The 25,830-nt window shown below is 40.1% G+C and overlaps 1 protein-coding gene across 1 annotated transcript; it reads right to left on the reverse strand.

Annotated features, from left to right (window-relative positions):
- Nucleotides 1-1,118: 1,118 nt before the first annotated feature.
- Nucleotides 1,119-24,591, reverse strand: POLE2 (DNA polymerase epsilon 2, accessory subunit; the record flags this gene model as incomplete). The annotated part of the gene is made up of 19 exons (XM_084240266.1): nt 1,119-1,143; nt 1,815-1,882; nt 2,611-2,787; nt 4,361-4,469; nt 6,800-6,877; nt 6,963-7,022; nt 7,880-7,934; nt 8,113-8,202; nt 8,709-8,881; nt 10,390-10,462; nt 11,362-11,407; nt 12,160-12,219; nt 12,834-12,917; nt 13,661-13,735; nt 14,950-15,043; nt 15,288-15,365; nt 16,701-16,776; nt 19,061-19,161; nt 24,524-24,591. 19 exons carry the CDS (start codon nt 24,589-24,591, stop codon nt 1,119-1,121), a joined length of 1,590 nt encoding a protein of 529 aa, XP_084096392.1.
- Between the last annotated feature and the right edge of the window lie 1,239 nt (nt 24,592-25,830).

Below are 25,830 nucleotides of genomic sequence, written 5' to 3' on the forward strand. Positions count from 1 at the left end.
GGAGAACAGAACAGGCAGAAGGACCGAAGTACACTGCTGAGGGGAGCAGCGGGCGGCAGGAGAGGTCTGCGCGCCATGTGGGGCCCTCCTCCGGTGGCAGGGGAGCAGCTGGGGATTGAACGGGTGCTGCAGAGGCTGCAGGCAGCTTCGCAACCCAGCGCTCAACTGCTGAGCCACCGGGGAGGCCCCAAACTCCTGTTTTAAAGAAAGAATAATATGGTTTGCAGAGAATAGATACTTTTATAAAGAACAGATAAAAGTAAATATGTGAGGAGGATCGGTAAGTAGAAAGTATAGGTAAAAAAAGATGAAGTCAGTGATGAGACGAAATGTTTTTGCTCTGCAGCTATAGAAATGGGCTACACATTTTGGCCATGCTTCCTAGTAGCTAAAGGAGCCTGTTAGATGCATGGTTCCCCTAAGATAAAAATAATTAGTTGCTTGGGAGAGACAAGGATTTCTATTGTCTAGAGACCTGTTGAAAGTTCCCAGTACTGATTTTTTTTAACAGTAAGTTTTTTTTTTAAAGATTTATTTTTATTTATTTATTTATTTATTTATTTATTTATTTATTTATTTATTTATTTATTTATACAAGCACTGGGCACAGTCAGAAGTGCGGGAGGGCAAGAGAATTCACCAGCGACAGAGCGGGGAACAGAACAGGCAGAAGGACCGAAGTACACTGCTGAGGGGAGCAGCGGGCGGCAGGAGAGGTCTGCGCGCCATGTGGGACTCTCCTCCAGTGGCCGGGGAGCAGCCAGGGATCGAACCGGCGCTGCAGAGGCTGCGGGCAGCTTCGCAACCCAGCGCTCAACCGCTGCGCCACCAGGGAGGCCCTTAACAGTAAGTTTTTAACCTCAGTTCAGTAAAAGTACATCTAAGACAAAATATGCTCAGAGTTGACTTATCCTAGGGTAACAATATCAAAATCTCTCAGGGGTATCAACAAGGAGTGGTGAGACTGGAGAAGAGCTTGCCCCACCTAAGGGCATTCCAAAAGTTCTTTAGTTTTGCTATTTTTTAGGATTCAGTATGAGACTGGTAAAGTGAAACACATGTTATGCTTAGGAAATACAGGCTAGAATATCTGATTATGTATAAGGGCATCTGACTGGTCATATTTCAAAAGTTAGGCTGTACCTGGAATACATAAAAATCAAACTATGTGTTCAATGAGTGAGTCCAAGAATATTTAATTTAGAGTGTCTAATGGATTTCAGTCCTCCATGACTTTTTTTTTTTTTTTTATAGAGGCATGTTTTATTTATTTGTTTGTTTGTTTGTTTCGTTTATACATGCACTGGGTACAGTCAGAAGCGCGGGAGGGTGAGAGAATTCACCAGAGCCAGAGCGGGGAGCAGAGCAGGCAGAAGGACCGAAGTACACTGCTGAGGGGAGCAGCGGGCGGCAGGAGAGGTCTGCGCATCATGTGGGACCCTCCTCTGGTGGCAGGGGAGCAGCCGGGAATCGAACCGGCGTTGCAGAGGCTGTGGGCAGCTTTGCAACCCAGCGCTCAACCGCTGCGCCACCGGGGAGGCCCTCCTCCATGACTCTTGAACAGCAAGAATAATGCATTTTTCCCCCCAGAACTATAAGAAACTGCTCATTATAATTTCAGGGTTAGGAAGCAGAGGTATTTTTCCTTTTCAATTTCATTCTTTTAAGCATTGCTTGAATTTTCTTTGTCATATACTTGTGTTCATTTCTATTTGAATAAACATTATAATTGCAAAAATTAGTTCTACAGAACAACTTATTTTTAGCAGTATAAAACCAACAGAAAGCTTCTTGCTGTTTTTATGGACACTTACCTATCTTCTATTGTCTTACTGGAAGGATAAAAAACCTTGAATGAAAATCCACTTCTTGGAAAAGAGCCCTTGGGGAGAAAAATGAATACTCAAACTTTTAATAAAAGAATCACTTTTTTTTAAATCAAGTTCCTTGGTCATAAACTTATAAGATGTGACTATAATATACAGAGATAGATTTTTGCATGACATTTACAGACAAGAACGTACTACTATAAAATAACTACTTGAAGCAAAAGTCAAGTTGGCTACATAATCTTAATGCTTGGGAATGGCTCAATTTAGTATTGAAAAGTACTATATGGTGCTAAACATACATAAAAGACACCCAAAACATGATGTTCAAAATTTGGATGCAATTTTATGGTTCTGCATAAAAATGAAATAATGTTTCCCAATAAGAACTGCATCATTCATCCAGTTTAGATCTTGGGACTTGGGCAATTCTCAAAAATTAAATCCCCTGCATAGGACAAGCACAATTAATATGGTTAAAGAGAATGGGATACAAGCTCTGAAAGCAATTCTCAGAAAGGAATCCCAAGGTAAGTTACTTTGAAGAGGAAAATACTCATTTGGATTTACAAACTTATGGTGTTTTATTTTTAGGAAAAATTCAACGACTTTAGAGTCTTTTGCTATATTCAAAGTTTGAGAATTCTCTATCAAGTTAATGCAGGTTTCATTAATAGTATATTTTTACTCAAACAGTAATTTTACTAAGCATACATTTTAAATTTAAAGAAATAACAATACTATTGGTAAATTATACTATAAATTTAAACTGTATTCTTACAGGATTTATGCAGAGGCATTCAGTATTGGTCAAAGAGAAAGGGTCATATTTGTCTGCGATGACAAGTAGATCAGGCACAGGATACACTCTCAAAGTATAGTCATATGCCCAGTACACTGGGCAAACATAAAGAGGTAGAGGAGTCAGGTGTCCTTGGGATAAGATAGTCTTTACAAACTACAAAAGAATAATACAAAACAAACCAGTTCATTTGTAAAAGTTAAAATGAATAACATAATTTCAAATTAAATATTACCAAAAGGACTTAGAAATTTGGTGAAATGATTAGGAAAACTTTGAATCACAGAGCTTTCAGAAACATTGATACAGGATGAAATTATTGTGTATTTTAGGGGGAAATCTATTCCTCTAATCATATTGGAGCAATTATGCTTATCGTTATATAATAAATTCATTTACCATTTCTGTTCATCTAAAAAAGAATTCCATAGCTTAATAGTGCCAAGAAAAGTCACTTAGCCTACATATCCTTAAGTATCAAAATAAATACTGAAAATGCTCTTTAAGGTCTACTTCCATGCTTTTCAAATGGGGACACATGTAATCAGGAATAGACAGCTAGCAGGGAACCTAAAGGATAAACACTATACATCCTTCTGACGTGGAAATGGTATCAGGAATATTTAATATGGGGGCCTCCCCGGCGGCGCAGCGGTTGAGCGCTGGGCTGCAAAGCTGCCCGCAGCCTCTGCAGCACTGGTTCGATCCCCGGCCGCTGGGCGAGGGTCCCACATAGCGCACAGACCTCCCCTGCCGCCTGCTGCTCCCCTCAGCAGTGTACTTTAGTCTGCCTGCTCTGCTCCCCGCTCTGGCTCTGGTGAATTCTCTAACCCTCCTGCGCTTCTGACTGTACCCAGTGCTTGTATAAATAAAAAAATAAATAAATCTTTAAAAAAAAAAAAAAAGAAATATTTAATATGATGGATTTGCTCCTGGGTCAAAAACGCGAGCAGGCCAGCTACTGCAGCATCAAGACGGTGGCTGGAGGGTATTCACAAATAGTATTACAGTGCTGCACGATTCAATCAACTGGGGTTAATGAGAGATGATACAACATAGGAGGATGAAGATGTAAAAGACATAAAAGACTTCCTGAGAACCTTTATGACAGAATGTTTTGAATTAAGTGAACACTGGATCTGACCACTGGGCAGCAAATCTTGTCTAAAGAATAGTGAACAGAATATGAGGAGGATAAATTCTACTTTTAACCACAGCTGAAAAAGGTTATTCAGGAACGAGAGAGAATGGGCAAAGAAATAATCCTGTAGTCAAAATCTGTGGCTGCACCTGTCCTCAAAGTATTTTTATGAAGGTGGCTAAATATACAATTTAGAACTTATTTGACATTCCTTATGTAAATGTATTACTTTAAATCTGTTATTATTGGAAGAAAAATATAGATAATAACATTTATTAAAACAAGCATAGCTATATTGTGAAGTATAATGTGATATTTGTGCATTTTAAAGGCAAAACAGGAAGCTTCAAAGAAATTTCAGCTGCTCTGGACTTTCTTCTGCCTCATACAGGATACTTCAAAGTTGAAAAACACTGATGTAGTAAATTAACTTATGGACAAAAGTAATTCAAGTTATTTTAAACCATAAATAAACATTTAAAAAGGGCAAATTTTCAAGTGGCATAACAAAATTTTACATAATGCAATATGTGAAATACTTTTTTTTTTTTAAACGTGAGATACTTTAAGTAAGAAAACGTGGCTTACATGATTAGGAATATCCCAGTTTTTACTAGGAAAACGGACACAGTTCCTGCACATTTTATTCACCAAGTCTTCACGAAAGACAATAATTTCTTGTGTACAATACTGAATTCTGAAATGAAAACAGTAGTTGAATTCAACCTCCTTATAAAAAACTGAGATAATTTTGAAAGATTTTTTTAAAATATATTTTATTTTTATGTTCCCCATACAATTGCAACCCCCTTATTTTGACCCCAATCACTCCCCTCCCCACCCTCCACCCCCCATAGAGTGTCTCTGGTTCATAGTTTTTGCTGATTTTGATTTTCACTTTCTTATAGTTATTCATTTTCCTGGTCCCTTATTTAAGTTTTCTAGATTCCTGCTATGAGTGAGACCATCCGGTATTTTTCTGGCCCGAAAGTAAGATATTTTATAATACAAAGTCATTCCCAATTTTTGTTACTTCAGCAAAAATTTGACCAGAATTTATCTACTGAACCATTCATTTCACAGTAATTTAATAAACTCTAAGTATGTGTCCAGCACTATTCTAGAGATGAATGAACAAAACAAAAAGATCTCAAAACTTCTGCATTCTAGTGGGGAGATGGTAGGCAAAGAAAATTGTAAGACAATTATATGTTTACAGTTGATTAAATGGGAAGAAGGAAAAAGATTAACAGGGATCAACTTGTGGGCAGAGGTCTAGAAAGCTAAATTAAGTATTAAATAGGATGATGGGAGGCTCATCATGAAGTGTGATCTGAGCACAAACTTGGAGGTGAGAGTCAAGCAGATATACAGAGGAACTTCACAGACTCAAGCAGAGGGAACAGATGGGAGAGGCCCTAGGCTGGAGCATGCGTGGTGTATTTGAGGAAGAGAAAGTGGTTGAGTGGTTGGAATAAATAAAGGAGGTGGAAGTAGAAGGAGAGGAAATAAGAGGGAATAGAGTCAGGTCATGCCAGAACTTGGACAGAAATGATATGGGCTGTTTCTAAATGATAGGATCAGTAAGGAGATGTGACACCCTGGTAAATTCTTTTTTTTTTTTTTTTTTTTAAAGATTTATTTATTTATTTATAAAAGCACCGGGTACAGTCAGAAGCGTGGGAGGGCGAGAGAATTCACCAGAGCCAGAGCGGAGAGCAGAACAGGCAGACTGACGAAGTACACTGCTGAGGGGAGCAGTGGGCGGCAGGAGAGGTCTGCGTGCCATGTGGGACCCTGCCCGGTGGCCGGGGATCGAACCAGTGCTGCAGAGGCTGCGGGCAGCTTTGCAGCCCATCGTTCAACCGCTGGGCCACTGGGGAAGCCCCTGTGACACCTTGTTTTAAAGGATCACACTGACAACATTAAGAACAGACTATAAAGGGGAAGAGGTAGAAGCAAGAGATCAATTAAGAGGCTTTTACAGTGATCCAGGATAAAGAAGATGGTAGAGACTCATAGATGTAGGGGTGTAGAGAGGTGGCCAGATTCTGGATATATTTTGAAGTCTTCCCTCAAATTTTTGAAGTACTGCTTGAAAACCTGCAGGTGAGGAAAACCCCAAAGTTTTTGGCTTGAGCAGCTAGAATGATAAAGGAGCCACAAACTAAAATTGAGGACGTCTACAGAATAGGTAAGGGATGGAGGGGGAGGTCAGAAGTTCAGTTTCAAGTTGTCTATCACACATCCAAGGGCAGGTGATGCATAGACCATTGGATATGTGAGTCTGGAATTCAGGCAAAAGATCTGAGCTGGAGGGGCCTCCCTGGTGGCGCAGCAGGTTGAGTGCAGCGCTGTGAAGCTGTCCGTAGCCTCTGTAGCGCTGGTTCAATTCCTGGTGGCCAGGGAGATTCCCACATGGCGAGGTAGACCTCTCCTGTCTCACCTGCTGCTCCCCTCAGCAGTGTACTTTGGTACTTCTGCCTGTTCTGCTCCCTGCTCTGTCTCTGGTGAATTCTCTCACCCTCCTGCACCTCTGGCCTGTACCCCAGTGCTTGTATAAATAAATAAATCTTTAAAAAAAAAAAAAAAAAGATCTGAGCTGGAGATACAAATGTGAAGTTGTCAATACATAAGCGGTATATAAAGCATGGGACTAGCTAAGGTCACCAAGGGGTGAATGTAGGCAGAAAAGAAAGACCACCAAGGACTAGGGGTGTTCTTCCAGGAAGAGCCCTATGATTATAGTGAGTACCACAACAGAGTAAAGGTATGACCTTTTCATTCCCATTGTAACTTTTCTTAAAGGATGTGTAATGAGAGTATCTCTTTTAAAATCTGCATTTAAGTTTCTAACTTCAATATTAGGACATTATTTAAATATAGTAAAATATTTTCAGTTTTAAAAAACTTGAAATCTTTTTATTAGTTATCCCAATATAGTCAAAATTTAGAGACAAAGTTTAAGACTCAAGCTAATTTTTAAATCAAAGAGGAATAGGCATAAAATAAAACACTAATGTTTACCTGCAGGGATTTGTAGTAAAAACTGAAAATGGTACTCGTTGTTTGAATTCATTAGTGATGCATTCAGCAAGTGGTGGCCTACAAAAGCAATTTATGCGATTAAATATATATTTCAAATTTAACAAATATCCTCTACTGTTGTCAAATTTGAAATAAATCTTACCTCGGTAGGATAGAACCAAATCCAGGATCCTCTGGGCCAGGTACAAACACAAAACGACTGCTGTAGCAAAATTCAAAATAACTATTACAAAAATATTGCAACATGACCCCATCTAAAAACTATTTATAGCCTTGAATTCATCATGTTTTTTAAGTTTAAAATTTGTAATTCATTTTAGTAAATGAACTATTAAAAGTCCCCAACACTTTCCAGTAAGTCTTTTTGTGAGGGACATGTTCTGTGTCTGCACTGTCCACACATACAGTGCTTGAACTTTCTAGTGTGAGTCATGGACTGAGCATTAAATTTTATTTAACTTTAAATATCTTAAATTTAAAGAGACACATGTGGCTGGTGACCATCATATTGAAGAGTGCTGCTCTCAAACCTTAGAGTAATGCACTAAGAAGTTAAAAACATGGGGCCTCTCAGGTGGCGCAGGGGTTAAAGACAGTGCTATCAAGCTATCACCAGACACTGCAGCACAAGTTTGATCCCCAGCTAGCCAGAGAGCAATCCACATGGCACAGCAGACCTCTCCTGCCTGACCTGCTGCTCTCCACAGCAGTGTATTTCAGTAAATCTGCCTGTTCTGCTTCTCACTCTCTGGTGAATCCTCTCACCCCCTGTACCTCTGGCTTACACCACAGTTCTTGTATGCATAAATAAATAAATCTTTAAAAAACATGGTTAAGATTGTCACTGTTCCTTTTAATACTTTCACTATATATCTCTAGTACAGTATAACAAACACTATCGTGACATGAGGACAATTTTATCTCTTGACTATGCTAATTTCCCCAAGCTTTTCTTCCATTCATTTCTTGATAATCATTGGCAAACCTATAAGGTAGGATTCATTTTTAATTTTTTTTACACACTGTTTAAATAAAAAATATAGCAGTAGAAATCATTACCTTTGGTGAATACTTGGATATTCACATATTATGTCTGCCAAAGATTTTAGGGAATCTATAATTTTAAAGGAATATTAAATTTATTTTGCATGTATTGCATATAAAATCAGCTTACATTTGATTACCTATAACTCTACATCTTTTGAAAGAAATTAAAACTTTTTTTATATTTAATTTTTTTAGCATTTTAGTTCATGTCAATATAGAAACACTTATTAAATAGATACTAATACCTTTCAAAGCCTTAACTTGATTTTTTCCATATGGTGCAGATGAGAAATTACCACACAGTATAAAGCAGGTTGGAGGTGCTGGTGAGTAACCTAAAAATAAAAGAATAAACATCTAGAAATGAAGTCAAAACTCCCTTAACCATGAGTTTTTAATAATACAAACTTACTATTTTAATGTTACCTTATTATAAAACAAACAATAGTAATACTAGCTCTCATTTTAGTAGTTATGTGCCATGTCCAGCAATAACTTAATTAATCCTCACAACATCCCTATAAATGGAGAGATTATGATGCTATAATTTACAAAGACTCTATTAGACGGCAAAGACCCAAGTTCTTATCCACTCTAATAGTATACTTAGGAATAATCTTATTTATAAACACACAGACACATACATGCATACTTTTTTCAAATGTAAATATTTGTCTTTAAGATGAACTTTTATTTAAACTATCTTACTGCTAAAAAAAATCTTACTGCTGAATCAACATTAGAGAAAATACTCAAAAAGATACACTTTTCAAAAGAATTGAATTTTAAGACATAAATCCTTGTAAGGATTCAAAAAACAATAGAAAAAATGATAACCTACCAGAAAACATGGTGTGAAGTTTTTCTAGTACTTCTACTCGGTCCAACCAAACATCAGATATAAACACAAACATAGCATCTTTATTCTCATCTTCTAGTTGTTTCAGTTTTGTAGAAGTCTTCACAGACGTATTAGAAGGTCCTCCAAAAAAATTAATATTTCCATAGTATGCCCTAGTAATTATAAGACAATTATTACCTTCTATCCTATATTCTGTTGGAGACAGATTTCTTTCTGTGATGCTGAGGTTTATGTTCAGGTATATACTTAATTGAAGTTGCCATACAATTATATTAACTACTGCATTCCTTTCATAACTACAGGGTTATAGCAGTAAAATCATACTTTTGAAAATGCCACGCTGTTGGTGGCAACATGAAGAATGACAGCTTCCACACATGAGTGCTTACAAAGCAAACCCTGTGCGCTGAGGACTTTCTGCACATTACTCTCTTAGCCCTGGTACAGTAGGTATGGGACTATCATTTGAGGAGAGTTAAAGGGGGTTGAATAATTTGTTGGAAGTCCCAAATTTATTGGGAGCAGAAATGTGTTTTGTTCCCAAGATTTCTGACTTCAGTCATGCTGCATTAGAAAAGTAGTTGAGTGGGACCTCCCCTGGTGGCTCAGCAGTTGAGCGCTGGGCTGCGAGGCTGCCCGCAGCCTCTGCAGCACTGGCTCGTTCCCCGACTGCCGGCAAGGGTCCCACAAAAAAAAAAAAAGAAAGAAAAGTAGTTGAGTGACTCAGCTTGTTTTTTGTAATTGCAAAAACAAATTAGAAAACATAAAGGCACAAAAAGGGAGTATAACCTATGATTCCAAACATATATAAAAACTATTAAAGATTTTATAAACAAATATGAATGTAAATAAATATGTATATGATTCTCAATATCCACAGATTTCTATGTTACCCCAAAAGCAATATTCAGAGTGCTTTAGTGGTCATTGCAGACATGCAGAGAACAGGGAAAGATGTGTAAGGCCCCACAGGCAATCAGCTGAGCAGAAACTTGCTGAGCAGGAAGGCAGAAGACAGTCTGCCTTCCCTTTCAACATCATGTGGAGAGAGACAAAGCAGGAGCTGCCTGGGAACAATGCGAGAAGCTGAGTCACTGAGACGCCTGGCAAGTTTGCAAATCTAGCACTGGTACCCATTAGTGGGACAGTCATTCTTCATACTTTTGAGCCTAAATGTTTACTCTTTTGTGAAATAAAGAAAACTAGAATATACCAGGCTGAGTTTATTTTTTTTAAGGATTTAAGATGATAATATATGAGAGACAGGTATATATATGGTTCAGTGTTCCCTAATGCAGTATTTACAATAATGTTCTAGAACGTAACAACTATAACAAGAACTGACTCTAACATCAACTTTAATGCATTAATACACAGATCTATATTCTTTTTGACAATACAGATAAAGTAAGACAGGCAGATTGAATATCTTTCCCTGTTAAAGTCATAGTACAGAGATGCTATTACAAGTAACCTGGAGTCAATCTTCTAGTTTTCTGTTACATATGAAGTCTAGCCTAACTCTCATTTTCCATTACTCTTTGAATGCTGACACAAAGACTACAGTCTTGTTGTAAGTAAGCTATGACAGATATACTTTACATTTATTATTGCCCATATTACAAAATTCTTACAAAGTTTAAGTCAAATGTTCTTATACCTGGTAGTACTAGAGGGTTCAGTGGGTGGAAATCCAAAGGCATTGACATGAAATATTTGATCTTCAAACCAACCTGAAAAAAGGTAAGTAGCAAATCACTTTTATCTGTTCAGTTCTTGCTTGAAAGGGCAAAACTACAGAACACAAAAAGAACACAAAACAGTAACACTAGGCTACTGTTTCAGTCCTTGTCAACTAACTATAGAAGTTAATGCCTAAGAAATCAATTCCACTGAGCTACATAACAGCTTCAGATCCAGAAATGAAAAAATAATAAAAAGAAGTACGTTCACAAGTGAAACTTCACTTTTTAATTTCACAGTATGAGTTAGAGTACAGAGAGATAAGGAATACAGATAGGGAAATGTTTCATTTTATGACCCTAAGTAAAATCTGGGTTGTTTATTTTTTCAACTTTATTGTGATACAATTCAAATACCATCCAATTTACCCTTCAAAAATGTACAATTCTGGGCCTCTCTGGTGGTGCAGGAGTTAAATTCTCAGTACTATCAAGCTATCGCCAACCACTGAGAACTGTGTTCAATCCCAGCTAGGGAGCTAACCCACATGGTGCAGCAGACCTCTCCTATCTCGCCCACTGCGCCCCTCAGCAATGTATTTTAGCAGATCTGCTCCCCACTGTCTCTAGTGAATCCTCTCATCCCCCAGCACCTCTGGCCTACACCCCCGTTCTTATATGCGTAATTTTAAAAAAATCTTAAAAAAAAATGTACAATTCATGGTTTTTGAGTATATTCACAATTTGTGCAACACTAATTTCAGAATATTTCATCACCCCCCCTTAAGAAAACCCATGCCCTTTAGCAGAGCAAGTTACTTATATTGTCAAAAATATGCTCTCATAGTGAAGGTTCTCCCAAATTATATCACATTGACATTTTAATCAATGTCAAAATGATTTTAGTATCAAATAATGAGGTGAAATGGGAAAAAACTATACTGACTTACCTTCTGCTAAGACAAAGCATGACTCTGTATATAAACCACTATGGAACTGGTACACAACAGTTAAGAGAAATAATCTAGTTCCATGACTGAGACAGTGAAAGTCAATGTACATTTTGGGCCCAACAGGACTCTAAATAACAAATCTGTTCACATTTGAAACTGTGAATAGACCATCGTTTAAAAGTTTTACGATTAGGGCCTCCCCGGTGGCGCAGCGGTTGAGCGCTGGGTTGCAAAGCTGCCCGCGGCCTCTGCGGCGCCAGTTCGATCCCCGGCTGCTCCCCGGCCACCGGAGGAGGGTCCCACATGGCGCACAGACCTCTCCTGCCGCCCGCTGCTCCCCTCAGCAGTGTACTTCGGTCCTTCTGCCTGCTCTGCTCCCCGCTCTGGCTCTGGTGAATTCTCTCACCCTCCCGCGCTTCTGACTGTACCCAGTGCATGTATAAACAAAACAAACGAACAAACAAATAAATAAATAAAAAAACATGCCTCTATAAAAAAAAAAATTAAAAAAAAAAAAAAGTTTTACGATTAAATGTCCCCATGTCTGATTCTAAGGCATAGTCTGGTAATAGTGAGAGTATAGATCATTCTTAGCATATTATAATAAACTTCCATAATGATTTGCCTAGATTCTCCAGAATCTCCAGGGGAAATTAAAGTTGCCCCTATTAGAACTATGGCTCTAAATCCCTATACCACTGCTAGATAGAAGTTATAATGGAAACTCAAAGTTATATTTGAGAATGATATAACCATTTCCCCAATCATGTAACATATTTTTTAAAAAGTAAAGGATATAGCTTTACTAAGATCCAGTTGTACTGTTCCTGTAGGGTCTTCCAGATAAAATTTGCCCTAAAAAAAAAAATCAAAGGAAACATATCCACCTTTGTGTAAAATTTAATACTATGACAAAAATAACTGAAATATTGATGATTGTGACAACAAAATGTAGTAGAGTACAGTGAATTTTTTTAAAAGCAGCAATTCCTTGTCTATGTCTTCTCATTTACTAGCCTGATGACTTCAGACTAATTACTAAATTTGGACTCAGACTCCTCATAGGTACTCAGGAAATGACTGCTAGAGACAAAAAGATGGCAAGAGAGACACTTGCTGGCTGCCAAAAAAGTGCCCCTCCAGGCATCTTCATATAAGAGAGTAAAGAGTATCTCCAATGGACCAGGAGGTGGTTTGCAACTTTTCTTGTTCAGAAAGTCAGTACTCTCAGATAAACCACAGGTCACTGGTGGAATAATCCCAGGCTATACAAACTACTTGTCTGTATAAGGTGTTCCTTCCTGATGTCAACTCAGGGAAAAGAATAGAGATGAAAAGGTGACTTAGGACTGAGGAAGGGGCCTTCAATGAAGAATATGTTCCTGTTCCTTTGGTAGAAATGCTATATGTACCCAACATTTCATCAATCGGAAGGGTGAAATAAAAGTTTGATGTTAAGTTTAACTTACCTCCTTTAACTGGGTTATCATTCCAAGAACAATCACATCTCCAATTTTGGTTGTACTGCCCAATAAGGTTTCTATTGTTTTAAGCTATAATAAAAAAAAAAATAATTCTTAGAGATTGAAACTAGCTTCTTTTTAGAAAATAAGCCTTTAAAAGTAAATTTTGAGTACATATTTTAGTGTTTACATCTACTTTCTGGTCAAAAATGAAATAAACTTAGATATTATAATTTTGTTCTACACAAGCCTAAAATAGCAATTCTATCATGGCTTGGAAGAATTTTACAAAAAGAAACATTCTAAAAAAAATGTTGACCATGTCAACTCAAACCTAACCAGTGACTGATATTTCATACATATTATTTTACATAATGATAAGAACATTTATTGCTAAGTTTGTAGAACCCAGGGCATGGACCTTATCAACAGTGGACATGCACAGGTCAGTAAGCTAAATAAACAGTAAAATGAGTAGTGGTTAGTTTTCATTTAAAATTCAATAAATTAGGGCCTCCCTGGTGTCCTAGGGTTAAGTCTCATCGCTATCACTGCTGCTGCCTGAGTTCAATCCCTGGCCAGGGAACTAAGTTACCACATATGGCACAGAAGACCTCTTTTGTCTCATCCACTGCTCCCCTTAGCAGTGTATTTCAGTAAATCTGCCTGTTCTGCTGCCTCTGGTGAATCCTCTCACTGACTACACCTCTGGCCTACACCCCAGCAACTCTATACTAAATAAGTAAATAATAAAAAGTTCAATTAATTAGAACTAGGCAATAAATTTTAACTTTATATAGTTACATCTTCAAATAATTAGGGTAAGTTCTAACCTGGAATTTGTTTCCACTTTCATCAGGGTGAGAACCTATCACTGGAGGAGTAAATAATTCATGTCTGTGTGTCCGCTATAAAAACGAAAGATTCATATGAATTACTAAAGCAGATATTTAAATGGAAGATATATTAGTACCCTGATTTAATACTTAGTCCTTAAACTAATGTTAATATTATATAGTCTCAACAACTTTGAAAATCCACATAATTTAATGTAAAGGTATCTAGAAATGTAATTTTGAAAATGAAAAAAAAATTTAAACAAAGACCTATTGTGTACCTGGCAGCAGCATAATGTGGGCTGAGGATATAACAAACCAAGTTGTCATCCTTGGAGCACAAGTGCTAGTGAGAAGTGTTACCAGGCCACAAACAATAAAGGACCCTGGGTAAAGGGACCATTCAATGAGATCCTAAATTGTAAATAAGACTTTGATGTAAGAAACAAAAGGAGGCTGGGCCTCCCTGGTGGCGCAGCAGGTTGAGGGCAGTGCTGCGAAGCTGTCCTCAGCCTCTGCAGTGCAGATTAGATTTCCAGCCGGCAGGGAGACACCCACACGGCTCGGCAGATCTCTCCTACCTTGCCTGCTGCTCCCCTCAGCACTGCCCTTGGTACTGTGAATCCTCTCACCCTCCCGTGCCTCCGGCCTATACCTCAGCTTTTGTATAAATAAATAAGATCTTTGGGAAAAAAAAAAAAAAAAAAAGACAACTGGATTTTGCTTTGGTTTAGAAACAAAAGGAGGCTGAAACAAGAAAAAGATAAAACGTGATAAAAAAGTGTTTAGGAAGTGAGATGCAGTTTAGTACAGCTGGAACATGAGCTGCACATGACAGAATGTCAGACAAGGTAAGAGATTACTTGGGGTATCTATTTGGAGAACCATCCCTCCCCTACTACGGAACCACCTATTTAAGGAAGGTTAGTGTCCCACCCTCCTCTACAAAAAGGCAACCAATTCCTAGTTATTGCTAGTCTTTTAACAGTTGCAGGTCTAGCTTCATTCTGGGAAAAAGAAAAAAAATTGAGCAATTGGTTGAGTTTGGAGATTTTACACGTTGAAGATAGAAGACCAAACTGCATTTTCACCATATTTTGCTGTCTTCCTTCTGTAAAGGGAAGAATGAGTATCAAGCTTGTGAAAAGTTGCATAAAGTTTACGATCACAATGCTCTACAAGAACGTTAGTGCCTACGGGGATTCATGAAATTCTGGGCTGGAGATTTTGATCTCAACAATGTCTTACCTGAGCTGAAACAATTTCTTTATTGTCTCTCAACTAACCTGGTGCAAAATGGTGTATCGTTCACGAAATAACTCTGCTTTATCTCGGGCTGTTCCAAATAAACTTGGTGCAGGGTGGTTGGTCATTGAAAGACTGGGGGAAAAAATGCCCACTTATGACTATCATAATAAGGAATGGCAGGGTAAAAACAAAACATACTACTATATTCTCTGAAAAAGAAATAGCACTTCTGTATTTCACAATATATGTAAATCTAACTACCTTGCTATATGTTTTGAACTTATAGAGTATGTATACTGATTATTTCTCATTACAATTGGAATAAAATTTTTAATGCATATGTGAAATTAGCTTAAAATCAAGTTGGTATACTTACGGGAGAAATTTTTTTCTTTCTGAATTGTACACAAAGCGTGGAATATCAAAGGCTCCAATGATATTGAAAATATGTTCTCTGAAAAACATCCCACAAAAACACAAACTTGACTTACTAAAACACAAGTACTTTAGGTGAACATGAAAACTTGCATTATAATCTTATACACGCATACTATCCACAGGTCATGCATATAATTTCTTACAGTGCCATAATATGGGGGTAAAATTTTCCTTTCAAGAGATAAGAAGGCATTGCTAATAGTTGCAAACAAACAAAAAAATCAATCAAGTTAATTTCTAATTAAAAATGTCATTTGTTGAAAAGAATACTAATTAAAAGTGACATCTTAAAGAAATCTCTCCCCATATGTACTACTTTTGTGAATCACATTATTAAAGACTATGATTCATCTCCAATAATTTTTAAAACCCAAAATATTATGCAAAAGTGTCCCAGAAAAATATGTAAAATAGAAGAATCCCCAAGATTCTGGCTATATTCTTGATACTTACAGTGTTAGAGAAGGAAATCACTTACTTGCAGACATTATTAATAAAATAACCATGTTTAAAAGGTTTTAAAAAAATTCACAGCATTACTGCATAAATGTTTCAACTTAAAAAATTCCATAATTATCTCCCAAATTGTTTATCTCCCGAATTGCAAACAGTCAAAACAAGTTCATGCTACCTAGGAGGTAGCACTAAGTACAGAGTTACAGAGAAGCGGGGGGCTTGAAAACCTGGAATCCAGGCACAGCTCTACCAACTTTTGGTGGCTCAATCTTGACAAGTTATTAACTTGTAATGCCATTTCTTCACTACAAAAATGAGAGTCTCTTTTTTGCTGATATGATGACTGACATCTGTAGTTGCAAAGATTATTTACCCTTTAGTCCCCACTGGACCTCAATACTGGCTGAGTGTAGTATATAAACAACTTGACAGAAACAATGGATAACTAATTCCTATTTTAGGATCAGAATCCTCATGTTTTGATACAAACATTTTGAATTCTATTGATAGCTGTAGGAGCATGTCACATATTCCAGTATTGCAAAAAATTATGCAAAGATAAAATTTAAATTCCTCAATTTCTCTGTCTGTCTGTCTCTCTCTCTCCCTCTCTCTTTTAGCAACTTTAATAAATTCTGACAGGGAAAAGAATGAAACTACTAACCAAAAATAAGTAGAATGATTCCTTTCAATTATGCCCCAAATAGGAAAAAACCATTAAAGGTAAAACTGTCTCTTTATATTTTCCCAGATGTTTTTCCCCCAAGACCACTAATTATTAAGAAAATAACTTTTAAGAAAAATAAATTAAGAAGATACTTAGTAAGAAAATACTCTAAAATAAGCACTATATAACCCCTCCAGCAGGGGGCAGGGGATTGCTTCAGCCACATACATAGTTTCATCTACAGACTGACTGCATTCTTGGACTGCTGCTTCCACTACTGATCGTTCGATCATGTTTGATGACACTGAAAAGAGAATTTCAAAGTCAAATTTTAAGGAGGCATAAAAATTCTTTCCACAGACAACATTTTTCTTAAAACATCTGTAAACACAAACCCTAAGATTCTCATTATATCGTTTTTAAGGAAATCAAAACAATGACAAAAGCATACCTTAAATAACCTTAATTTTCCACATTCAAATTACATTTGCAGTATCTTCCTACATAGCTAAATGCCTTACTTTTCTAAATACTGTATAGTAGCACACATTCAGCTTTACAAACATGCCTGTAAGGCCGTAAGTTTAATGTTATAATAATATAACATCTTATCACATGTGCTATGTTTCAACAGGTATGATGGTAACAATAACAACTACCACTTAATGAGCCCTTAGTCCATATGGGGCACCATGCTCAATACTTAAGAAGCATTATTTCATTAGATAGATGTCCTTGAAAATTGATGTTAATATGACTATGTCTTGGGGCTTCCCTGGTGGCACAGGTGGTTGAGCTCAGCGCTGTGAAGCTGTCCGCAGCCTCTGCAACACTGGTTTGATCCTGGCTGGCCGGCCGGCCTGGAAGATACCCACATGGCACGGAAGACCTCTCCTATCTCACCCACTGTTCCCCTCAGCAGTGTATTTCAGTCAGTCTGCCTGTTCTGTACCCCGTTCTGTCTCTGGTGAATCCTTGCACCTCTGGCCTGTACCCCAGTTCTTGTATGCACGAATAAATAAATCTTTAAAAAAAATGACTATGTCTCATAGATGGCCTTGTACAACTCTGAGAGGTTGAGTAACCTGCCAAAGAACACAGTCACAAGGGGCAGAGGGCAACACAAACCCAAATCTGATTCCCTTGCCATTCTGGTATCTTCTCAGACAAAATACCACATGCCATCGTAAATGAATATATACTAATTTTTAAAATATAATGATTTCCTAAATTTTCTACTATAGAGGAATTTTATTTTATTTTATTTTTTAAAGATTTATTTATTTATACAAGCACTGGGTACAGTCAGAAGCACGGGAGGGTGAGAGAATTCACCAGAGCCAGAGCGGGCAGCAGAGCAGGCAGAAGGACCAAAGTACACTGCTGAGGGGAGCGGCAGGAGCGGCCTGTGCGCCATGTGGGACCCTCCTCCAGTGGCCGGGGAGCAGCCGGGGATGGAACCGGCGCTGCAGAGGCTGCGGGCAGCTTCGCAACCCAGTGCTCAACCGCTGCGCCACCGGGGAGGCCCAACTATAGAGGAATTTTTAAGGTGCAAGGGGTTAAGTGTCGGCACTACGAAGCTGTCCACAGCCACTGCAGCTTGAGTTGGATCCCAGGCCAGGGAGGTGACCCACATGGCGCAGCAGACCTCTCCTGTCTCTCCCACAGCTCCCCTCAGCAGTGCATGTCAGTCAATCTGCCTGTTCTGCTCCCCACTCTGTCTCTGGTGAATACTCTCATCCCCCGCACCACTGGCCTGTACCCCTGTTCTTATAGGCATAGATAAATAAATCTTAAAAAAAAAAGGCAAAGGCATATTTAAAATTCTGCCATTTTAAGTGAAAATGAGGTATTATAGCAATACCTCATTTGGGTTTGTGTTGCCCAATACCAGAGCCAGAGCGGGCAGCAGAGCAGGCAGAAGGACCAAAGTACACTGCTGAGGGGAGCGGCAGGAGCGGCCTGTGCGCCATGTGGGACCCTCCTCCAGTGGCCGGGGAGCAGCCGGGGATGGAACCGGCGCTTCGCAACCCAGTGCGAACATGTTTCATAGAACATGTTTCTTCCTGTTAAACTGAAGAAACTGATACCTATACAACACAGGAGGGCAAGCCACACCCACCTGTATCCTTCAGTGCTCTAAAACACTGGACATTTCTTTCCAGGAGAGATGCATTTTTCCTTTGTTGGCCAAGCATTTGATAAAAGGTTAAGAATTTAACTAAAACATCCCTCAGGAAAGACTGAAGCAAGAAGGGGAAGTCAGCCCTGCTCACTTACTCTTTTCCCCACATAACATTTAGGAGTGCCTAACATAAGTGAAAATAATAGGCATATAGAGAGACCTAAAAGTGACCATAAGGAATCGGAGGGAAATCCACCAGGGGAAAGAACTGTGAAAATTTCTGGGTGATGTGCTGAGGTTCAAAGTGACGTTGATATTACCCCTCGGGATGAAGTGCTGCTATGGGTATGTTCAGAGCATTAGGACATCCAGATACTGACTCCTTACCTGCTACTTAGGTCTATAAACCTAAAGATGTAGAACTATATAAACAATTTCAGAGCTATCAGAAAATGGTCCTTACAGGGTTGCTTTTCAACTGCATCGATGATCTTTTCCAGTGCATCTTCAAGCTCTATTTCACTGACGGACTGAAGAGCTTCTGTGAGGTACTTAATAGCTTCACTGATAAGAGAGGGAAAGGAAAGAGGTAGGTTATTGGTAATTAAGGCTAAAGTTTTTATGCCTAATACTGGCAAGCACTCATCAATTTGGCTTGGAAATAAAGATCCTCTCACCCCTCCCTGCAAATAAAACTTATCTACCCTGTGCTTTCTGAACAAATTCTTCCATCTCCTGCCAACATAATCATTCTTAAATACCTAATCCACGGACCTCCCCGGTGGCGCAGCGGTTGAGCGCTGGGTTGCAAAGCTGCCCGCAGCCTCTGCAGCGCCGGTTCCATCCCCGGATGCTCCCCGGCCACCGGAGGAGGGTCCCACATGGCACGCAGACCTCTCCTGCTGCCTGCTGCTCCCCTCAGCAGTGTACTTCGGTCCTTCTGCCTGCGCTGCTCCCCGCTCTGGCTCTGGTGAATTCTCTCACCCTCCCGTGCTTCTGACTGTACCCAGTGCTTGTATAAATAAATAAATAAATGTTTAAAAAAAAAAAAAAAAACCTAATTCACAACCTTCTAAGCCTCCCTACCTGCTAGACCAGACCTACCTGTTGTTGTCTCCTCTTCCTTCTGAAATTGCAAAAAATCTCACTTGTATATCTCAAATCTGATACATCACACTAGCCTTGTACAATTTATTACCTTAATTTAAGGGACTCCGATATGCTTCAATGTCCTGACATAACAGATACACAAATATGCATTTGTTAATTTGATAATGGATTCGCTTCAAGTAAATTTCAGTAATTTTATCAATTCTCAATTGTAAAATTTTAAAAATTAGGTTAGAAAAAACTTTGACATTTGAGGGCCTCCCTGGTGGTGCAAGGGGTTAAGACGCAACCTATGAAGCTGTCTGTAGCCACTGCAGCACAAGTTCAACCCCCGGCCAGGGAGCAACCCACATGGCACAGCAGACCTCTCCTGACTCGCCCACTGCTCCCCTCAGCAGTGTGTTTCAGTAAATCTGCCCTTTCTATTCCCCACTGTGTCTCTGATAAATCCTCTCACCCCCCCACACTTATGGCCTGTACCCCAGTTCTTGTATGCATAAATAAATCTTAAAAAAAAAAAACTTTTGATATTTGAATATAGGCATAGAAGCAACACTCATTATTGAAATTCCATGAAACTCCCCTGCCTCCTAGAAACTCAATAAAGCTGAAATTTTTTTAATTACATGAATTCCTTATTTTAAATACCAATAGTGATCAGAATGAATGTTAACTACATGCCATTTTGTAGTTGTAACACACATTACACTTTAGTCACTATATTTTTATTATAGTCATCACACTAATATCTTGTGTATTCATTGTTGCTGTTTCCTGTGCGTGTGTGTAGTGGCAGGAATGGGCACAGTGCAGGTTCTTTATGATCGGAGCAGACGGGGCAAAGGAGGAGTCCGGGAGCCCTCAGTGGCTTTTGCAGGCTTTTATTGGGCTTTACCAGATACACAGCAGGCAAGGGTGTTGGGGGGCCAGGAGGCTGACAGGCCTCCCAGCCCCCAGCAAGTCTTCACTCTATCTGGGCTCTCCGGTGTTGGCTTATGGTTCTGCTTCTCTGTCTCCCATTCTTTCTTCTGCTGGCGTCCCCGTGACACCACCCTTATAAGCCCAGTCTTAGCTCAGGTGTCCCCACTTACACATGCCCACAACCTACTCCAGATGCCTGCCATCAGGCATGCATTCAGGACTGCAGGGATCCATCATCAATCCTAATGGCGGGAAGGCAGAAAAGCTTGATGTTTTTTCACTTACCCTACACCACCCCCTCAGGGTTTTCTGCCATATAGTCTATATCAGTATATATACAAGTCATATATACACGTTTCTCTTGGCAACATGAACACTGCAGCCATGGCCCACAAAAGTAAATAGAATAATACATCACGATATAACAAAATACAACAGAACACAAATAAGTTCAGGCAGGGCACCACCTAGTGGCAAAAGACAAGATTATTGGCACCAGCAGATGATCCACCACTTCTGCTGCTGAAGGCACTGCTCATGCAAGGGAGGGGAACCATTTAAGGCAGATGGCATCTGCAGTCACACACCAGGAGCTCCAGGAGCTGTCAGGCTTCCTGGCCTTCTCAGGCTGTAGAGTAAACCACAAGCCACACACCGCATCCACCCCCAGGATGCACTCACTCTTGGATTGACGATTCTGAATGTACTCTTTGGGGGTCATCGCCCAATCCTCAGGGTTTCTGTCTGTGGTCACTCCAACACTCGGCTTTCATAACCACCAATGTGACACGCAGACCCCTGCACTCAGGCCAACCCATTGCACAAGCACATGGGTCGGGGATTCGTGGATACAAGCTCCATATGTGGTCTCTCTTGGGTCCCCTTTTTGTCTGTGGACTCCATCACAAGCCACGTTCCCCACCCGTCCCCCAAGGATGGGCTCCTCAGATCCTCACCCTTACTCAACAATGAGCAGGGCATCACCCACAGGTGATTTGAAGAGACTCACTGGCGTTCTTCAGCATACTCAGGCTGCTTAACATCCACTCAGGGCTTCTCAATCTTAGCACCAGCTTTTGCTTTTCTAAGTTGGCTTTTTCTCTGCCCGGCTGCAGAGAACTTGGCGTGGGCTTCCTCCCTCAGCCAACTGTGGGCTATTCTACCAAGGCCCAATGGCCATGCCTTGATTTTTATCTCGGGGTTTACAAACGATACCATCCACCCCCAGGGTCCCAAAAACATAACTTGCCAAGGTTCCTCTGCCTTCTGGTGGGATTGTCAGTCCCTCAGTTTCCCTGCATCAGCACTGGCGAGCTCCGAATCGTGGTCCTTTCTTCCCCGACGATTCTGCTCCTTAGGGGTCGTTGGCTGGTCCTCTCGGGCTTCTCCTCCTTCGAGATCCCGTCCAGCAGCTCCCAGACCTTGTCCATCTCCTGTGCTGCCACGACATCTCCAGCAATGTCACAGGCTCTCGGGCTGCTACTCCTCAGTCCCTCCTGAGGTCTTCGGAGGGCTCCATGCCTGTCTGCATGGATCATCCTGCCGACTATGTCAAATGTAGTGGCAGGAATGGGCACGGTGCAGGTTCTCTATGATCTGAGCAGACGGGGCAAAGGAGGAGTCCTGGAGCCCTCAGTGGCTTTTGCAGGCTTTTAATGGGATTTACCAGGTACACAGCAGGCAGGGGTGCTGGGGGGGCCGGGAGCCTGGCAGGCCTCTCAGCCCCCAGCAAGTCTTCACTCTATCTGGGCTCTCCAGCAGTTTCTGGTGGCCTGCTTCTCTGCTCTCCCATTCTTTCTTCTGCTGGCGTCCCCGTGACACCACCCTTATAAGTCCAGTCTTACTCAGGTGTACCCACTTAAGCATGCCCACACCCTACTCCAGGTGCCCGCCATCAGGCATGCATTCAGGACCGCAGGGATCCATCATCAATCCTAATGGCGGGAGGGCAGAAAAGCGTGATATTTTTTCACTTATCCTACAGGGTGACAACATCTTTCCAATTTATTATAGATGATGTTATTTGAGAATTAGAACTATGTAATCGCTTCACACAGGGCCAAAGCACCTTTTAATTTATTCACAAATATGGAGACCTTAAAATCACAAACATGTGGGTGAATCATGGGGCAGTTTTTAAGACAGACTAAAATCTATACAGGATCTGGCCTATGCCACATCTCAAGCTCATCCAGCACTACTGGTGCTCTCCTGCCTCAGGGTCTTTATATGGTCATTTCTCCCTACACTTCTCTTCACATAGTCAAGTCCTGCTTTAACACTCAGCTCAAACCACTTCAATAAATGCTTCCTTGATATACACCTGGCTATATACTCTCATAGCACTTCTTTCCCAAAATACTTTTCATAATTGGAATTAAGTAATTCTGAATTATTTCATATTCATGGTGGACAGGCTCCTAAAGAAGCCCCTAAAAATCCATGCTTCCCGGATTGCACAAATCCGTGTGCAATTTCCTCCCTTTGAATATGGGTTGGACCTAGTGACTTGCTTCTAAACCATAGACTGTAACAAAAGTGATGAATATTTTAACTTTTATTATAATTTTTTAAATAAAATGTAAAAAGCAACTAGAAGTCACTTCCTTGATTAACCCAATCAAGGTTGTACTTTACTTGTACTTTACTCTCTTGACACTCTTGCTGGCTTTGATGGAGCAAGCCACAACGCTGGGAACTGGGGTAGCCTTCTGCCAAAAGCCAGCAGGGCCTGACACTCACAGTCCAACAATCCTGGAAGAACTGAATCCTGCTAATCACTAAACAAGCCTGGAAGGAATCCTGCCCAGTTGACATTTGTGATGACCCCATCTTCAACTGCAGCCTGCCAGAGACTCTGAAACTGAGGACTCAACAATGCCTACCTGAATTCTTGACCCAATGGAAAATGTGAGACAATGTGCGCTGTTATAAATCCCCACCTTTTGGGGTGATTTGCTATGCAGCAATAAATAACAAATACGCTATCTGCCCCCAAGATCCACAGTTATCTTACTTTCTCTTGTAATCCCTTGCTCCAACACATTACTTTGCAGCTAACAGATTTCAGTGTATTTCTGACTGAATTAGTCAATGACAATTTGATATCATCACTAACCCAAGAGCAAAGTTGTATGTAAGTCCCATAAAATTCATCATACCAAAATAAAACAAAAACTCTCCCTACCCTGACAAGCAATCAAAACCTGATACAGAAAAAGCATATACCATCCAGTTGGTATTTAAATACGTGAAAAACATTGTATTTTACACAAAAATAAGAAAATAGATTTAACGAGAAACGGCTTGGAAAAATTCATTCTATAGGTCTAGAAAACATAGATATTGTGAAGAACCTATTAAAGAAATTTTTAAAGAAATCTCAGTTAGGAAAAAAAAAAAAAAGGTCTAGGAGATTTACGAACATGCTCCAAAGGTACCCTCTTTTTAATATCCAGTAATTCTCTCTCAAGACTAATACCTGTTCCAAAATTGGGGAAGGTTAGAAGGGCTCACAATTTCTACAATCAAAGTTGACAACTACTGACAGGCCGGTGGGTTTTCCCAGGACTCTCCTTCGAGCTGTTAAGATGCTATTTTTACGCAGGCAGCCCCCTCGGGCGGCCGAGGGGTGCTAACAAACCGCTGCTGCGAGAGAGGTCTCCACTTCTCCGGTTCAATGTGGCCCATGCAGGCCCAGGAGAGCCTGGTCCGGCCGGGAGAAACATTTCCACTCCGCAGCCTGAAGACCACGACAGGTGGTCTTCGCTTCTCGCAACTTTTTAAGGGCCGGTGTCGTTAACAGCAACCCCCCTCCGAGTGCTTCGTGGTATCCTGAGCAGCTGCCTGGCTGCTCCTGCCCTCTCGCCCGGTGACGCCGCTCCGGCGGACTCACCTCCGCAGCAGCAAACCTCGCAGCTTGAAGGCTGAGACCACCCGCGCCCGCATTCGCTCCGGCGCCATGTTCGCTTTTTGGCGCCACGACTTTGGCCCCGCCCCTTCCCGGGAGCGCCCCGCCCCTTCCCGGAAGTGCCCAGCCGGGGTCAGGTAGCAACTGAGCGGAGACCCTTTTCCGCTGCGATCTTCGTAAAGGGTTCCTGATCCTTAGCTGCCTGCGGCCAAGAACCACTTAGGCTGGAGCAGGAGACGACCCTGCACACTTGCAAGGCAAAACCGTAAAATACATTGCTATTTTTGCCTTGCTCTCTCGGGCCACCTGCAGTTGGGGACGCCAGGTGCCCTCTGGAAGCTCAATGGAAAGGGTCAAGTATTAAGATAACAAAGCCTCCTGCGAACAGCCGCCACCAACTTACCATCTACATGTCAGTTGTGTGTGGGCCAGTTCAGAAGCACATTTTTCAGCCCTAGAGAAGTTTTATGATGATTACAGACCCTCACCAATATCTGGACTCTAAACTCATGAGAGACCAAAGACTTGCTCATACAATCAGGTATTCCCAACCTACAGAAATTGTGATATTTATTTATTTATTTCCAAAGCAATTCAGGAATCTAGAATATGGGTTGGAAATTAAATTATAATAAATAATAATTACTACTTAGGTGTGATGATATTGTGGTTGTGTATGTGAACATCCCTATCTTTAGGAAATGAGCAAATTGAACATTATTCCCACTTTTAGGACATGCAATCTAAAGTGTAACTTTAAAATAATTCAGCAAGAAAAATAGAGACCAAACAAATATAAAGCTATTGTGGCAGTATTAATAACTACTAAACTGAAACCGAAGCTACACAGGTATTCCTTGAACTATTTTTTCAACTTTATGTTTTTTATTTTATATATTAAGAAATTGGAGCTAAAATAATTTATCCTAAATTTCCAGCTTCCTCTTACAATCTGATAATGATTATTTTCTCCCATAAATTTTTAATTTCTTTCCCTGTGGTTCCTTCATCTGGCTAACTCATTGTCTTAATTCTTAAATGAACAATTATGTTGATGGCTCTCTTGAATTCCTTCTCATAAATCCTCCCACCCCAAATCTTTCTATTGATTCATTTTGTATATCTTAAACTTCATATAAATGGAATCACTTAGCAGGTATTCATTTGTGTGTATGATTTCTCCCCACTCCCTACAAATACACACTTGATGAAAAATAATTGACAAATGAAATTTATATATTTAAGGTGCATAATGTGATTGATGTATACACCATGAAAATGATTGCCACAAT

Source organism: Talpa europaea, assembly GCF_964194135.1.
Source record: "Talpa europaea genome assembly, chromosome: 8".
Taxonomy (NCBI): domain Eukaryota; kingdom Metazoa; phylum Chordata; class Mammalia; order Eulipotyphla; family Talpidae; genus Talpa; species Talpa europaea.